At 49.7% G+C, this 4,475-nt stretch overlaps 1 protein-coding gene across 1 annotated transcript; it reads right to left on the bottom strand.

The window, feature by feature from the left end:
- Positions 1 to 893: 893 nt before the first annotated feature.
- On the bottom strand, positions 894 to 4,182 carry FGF4 (fibroblast growth factor 4; the record flags this gene model as incomplete). Its single annotated transcript, XM_084287027.1, has 3 exons — positions 894 to 1,070; positions 2,986 to 3,089; positions 3,879 to 4,182. The coding sequence occupies 3 exons, from the start codon at positions 4,180 to 4,182 to the stop codon at positions 894 to 896; spliced, it is 585 nt and encodes a 194-aa protein (XP_084143153.1).
- Positions 4,183 to 4,475: the final 293 nt, after the last annotated feature.

The raw sequence follows: 4,475 nt of genomic DNA, 5'->3' as shown, positions 1-4,475 counted from the left end.
TTTGTTCACAGCAGCATGTTTCACAGTGTGCTGACTGGGGGAAGAACTGAGTTTTTTTTTTTGTTTTAGCCTAATGCAAAGCAATCATATCAAATATATTGTCCATTAAGGGCCACAAAAGATAGTATGCTCCTGTTTATCTAAATAGAAAAGAAAAAAAAAAAATCCTGCTGAGTTTATATAGGTGTTTAAACCTCTCTACCGCCGGGCAGCTCTAAGAAGACTGACTGCAGGAAAGTTCAAAGTTCAGCACTGGCAGATCTAAAAACAGATTTGTGGGGCAGCTCTTCAGCACCGCACTTTCTGTACCGAAGTAAACCGATACCATTCCAATTAAATAGCAACACTGCACAAAGGAGGTCAGGCATTGTGTGTGGCTCCACGCCGGCATCCCACCCAGGCACCTCCGTACTGTTCCTTCTCAAAGGCCAAGAGCTTCTTTGGGAGTCACGGGGGTTTTGAAAACACACAGAGGAGAACAAAGCCACCATAACAAACAAATACGTGTACAACAATAGACACTGTACAACACACACACAGTGCAAAACATTCTAATGTAGGAATTGAATGTCACCTGTTTTAGAACACGTAGTAGCAGCACACCTGTGATAACTTAGAAATGAATTAAATAAACCACAAAGCATAAGTCTTCTACTGTTGCACCATGAAATGAAATACCTTGGGTTGGAGGTTTGTTTTGTTTTCAGAAATTAAAAAAAGAAATCAGAACTATAAATAATTTTTGTGGCAATATATACAGATTTAAATAATTAATTTAAATATCTTACACCTACTCTTGCATAAAACTCTCCAGTAAAAGTGCACCATGTTTCTTTTCCCCAAATGTGTTCTGGGTCTTTCCCTGTGCTGAGGTAGGTCGGAAGGGAGATGTCTCAGATTCTAGGAAGAAAATGTGTCACTGTCATTGTGGGAGATACTTTATTGCCTTTCTTTGTTCTTCCGTTTTTGCTCAGGGCTATGTACATCCCGGGATAAATCCTGGATTCATAAGCATTGTAGTTGTTTGGCAGGAGAATCTCTTTGAATTTGCACTCATCATTGAAATGGGTCTGAAATGAAAAGGAAAGAATGAGAGGGAAGGAATTTTAAACATCAGGTGTGGAAATATTCTTGCTACCAGGTGTAGTAGGTGTGCTGCACGAAGATGTGCAGCTGACTTTCCCCCCTGTTAGTAACCTTTTGAAGTGGTTGTCCAAACGAAGCTTCAAACAACACTCAGAGGATCATTAAGGATGCTGCTTCCAGGCCAGACACAGACACATGGAGGGGGGAAGGACACCCCTAGCTCTGTCTGTGCTCTTGAGGGAAGGGAGCACATTTTAACAGAGCGGGCACTGCCATGAGGAATGACCCAAGCCCAATTCTGCTGCCCTGCTCATCTAACTTGGTCAATGAGTTTTTCCTATGAACGAGAAGGGAGAAACAAACTGTCAGACACCAGGACAATGGGAGTTATAAGTTGTAACCTGTGCCCATGTCCCCATGTTAGAATGCACAGGTCCACTGATATTCCTGAGTCTGCACGTGAGAAGTTTACTTGGTTCCCAAAGCAGAGGTTGTCCTACCACCAGTGAATTGCCCACGAGGCTTCAGAAAAATCAGAATGCTAGCACTTTCTCATGTCCTTTGAGGAGAAAGAGGCATTATGAAGATGCTCAGGGTGGACAGTATTTTCTGCTTCTTTAGTTTTACAATTGAAAGAAGGAACATTCACCTGTTTTAAAGGATCAGGAAAATAGAACTGACAGAAGGCATGCTTCCAGTAAAGAGGTTTCACATACAAAAACAAAGAGGGACAGGTGTTACAGGTGTGTTATCTGGAGAGTAACAAATGAGGTCACCTCTTGTTATTGGGCAAAAGCCTAGCATTTTGTAAGATAGGTCTCAGCCTGCCAGGCTGAACACTGCGTTGGGAATTACATTATCCAGGACACCAAAGCAACGTATTGTCTTCATAAGACATTATGCAAAAGAAGCTTTTGCACTTTAATGACGATTCTGCCTGGCTTTCATGTAAGTTGAAATCCTATGTGACAGGACTGATGCCACAGAAAATCATTCTGGATAATTCATGTGGAAATGCCCTAGTTAACTTTGACATAGTTTGGCCCTTCCTCAACCCAATTTTCTTCAAAAAATATCTGAGAGACATGAAATAGAAATGCTGTGGGTAGGGAAGGAGACCCATGAGCATGAGGTTGAAGTGATGCTAACGGCAGTTAGTTAACATATTGAGGTATCTCAAAAGCAGAAGGATGGCTCAACATGGGCAAAAACATGCACCGTTATTGTCCACTCCAAGTGTGTTGTAAAATATGCCGCTGTCTTTTCCAAAGACTCGATGAAAAAAAAAAAAAAGAAAAAAAAGATTTATATTGTCTCTCCTAATAGATCTGCCTTCACATAATTGCAAGCCCAGACCCTGAAGATGCTGAACTCTCACGGGAACTCTCCAATCGAGAGCATTAACAAAGAGTGATCAATAGGTATGTGACAAGCACTGATTCATCACATCATAAAGGATCATTTGTGGGGCCCTGGCTGATCAGAAGTTCAAGTTCCCTGTGAGAGATGGGGCAAGCAATTGCCATCCTTGATTGATGCTGTTTAAATTTAAATATGAGAAAGATATGGATTGAGGCTACCCTGGGGGTTTGCAACACAAATGATTGCTATGTTGTTGTATGAAGTGGGCAAGGTGGGTAGCCATGGTTGGCTGACTAAATTTTTCACATGGGAACCAAAGAAATACAAGGCAGAGAAGTGGGTTTTACTAAAAAAAAATCAGTGAACTTAGCACACCTGGGCAGCACACCTTCTGTTGGCAAGGCACCAAGGGCTAATCCATGGTGCCTGGCCCAGGAAGGGCAGAGATGGTGCTTGGGCAGCTTCCAGCACCATGTACACCTCTTATCCCAGCTGACTGTGTTCCCCTCCCCACGCACACAAACGGTGGCTACTTACAGATCCATAGAGTTTGCCTCTGCTATTCATGGCCACGAAGAGTCCACTTCTAACACCAAATATGCTCACCACTCCTCTTTCCACAGGGGAGATTTCCAGCAGACCTACATAGGAGAGATGGGAAATCAGGGAGACGAAGTGCTGTGCCCTGAAGGAGTGTGTGTGGTATCAGTTCTGTGCTCACCCAGAGGTTCCCATCCTTGGTGTGCTGTGGATCCCCATGCCCCAGCACTGCTGTGGGCGGCCACAGATCCCCAGCCTCATGCCCCACGTGCTGCCCCATGCTCCATGCTGGGACCTCTCTTCTTTTAGCCAAGTATCTATTTTTACATTGCCCCCAGGCATCCTCCTGTGTAGCCGAGGTTAAAATAAGACAGAGTGTGCTTGGGGGCAAATGAAACATTTGTCATCATGCAGCTTATATCCCCTGTTGGATCTTATTGTTTCAGTTGGATATCAGAGTCATGGGGCCACGGGGTTAAGTCCCTAGCAGATGCTTTTCAAGTTTGGGGGAGAGCAGGGCCCTGGCTGCGCTCCCCGCAGCCCCTGCTCAGAGTGGGCGGCCCAGGGGGCCGAGGACCCTCCAGATGCCGAGGCAAGCCCTACACCTGATGCGAGGGGCAGCGCGGCTCCGGGCACGGAGCTCTCGATGGGCTGCGCCGCCGCCCCCTTCCCCCGGGCGCCGGGCGCCCTCGGGGCAGCCGACGCGGGCAGCACCGCGGTGCCGGGGACGGGCGGACTTCTCCGGGTGGTGGGAGATCGGCCCTACACCCACCCTCCTTTTGCCTCATACCGTTCTCCGGGGCAAGGCGAGCCGCTCCGCACCCGCGGCAACCTCCGCGGGCACGTAGCGGCTCACCTGCCCGACCGCGGGGGGCTCGGCGCCGGCTTACTGTATCGGTTCTCGCTGTGGATCCCGTCGATGCGGCCGTCGGGCAGGACCTGGATGTGGAAGCCGATGCCCACGTTGCAGTAGAGGCGCCGCAGCCGCTTGATGCCCAGGAGGTAGTCGCCGTCGCGGGAGGCGTCGCGGCGCTCGGCCGGGAGGCGCGCCACGGAGCGGGCGAAGAGCGCCGCGTCCCAGCGGCGCTGGCGGGGCCCGGCGGGGAGGCGGCCCGGGGGCGGCCGGCCGCGCACCGCCCCCGGCCACAGCAGCCCCAGGAGCAGCGCCGGCAGCAGCGCCGCGGGGAGAGGCATCCCGGCGAGGGGCGCGCAGCCACGGGCCGCCGGCCGGTCGTCGCTCCGAAGAGGCGCTCGCCCCCCCAGCTCCCACTTTATGCTGAGGTCGGAGCGCGCGGGGGGGGGTAGGGGGGTGTGTGTGAGGAGTGTGCGGGGAGAGGGGGGTAAAACAAAACAAAACGCACACACACACAGAAAAAAAAAAAAAAAAAAGGGAAGAAAAAAGAAAATAAATAAAGAAAAAAAAAAAAAGCGAGGCGGCGGGAGGAAGGAGGGAGCCCCGCGCTCAGTCCCCCGAGGATCTGCGGTTT

Source organism: Netta rufina (genome assembly GCF_964035555.1).
Source record: "Netta rufina genome assembly, chromosome: 5".
Taxonomy (NCBI): Eukaryota; Metazoa; Chordata; class Aves; order Anseriformes; family Anatidae; genus Netta; species Netta rufina.
This window is presented reverse-complemented; position numbering and strand designations above follow the sequence as displayed.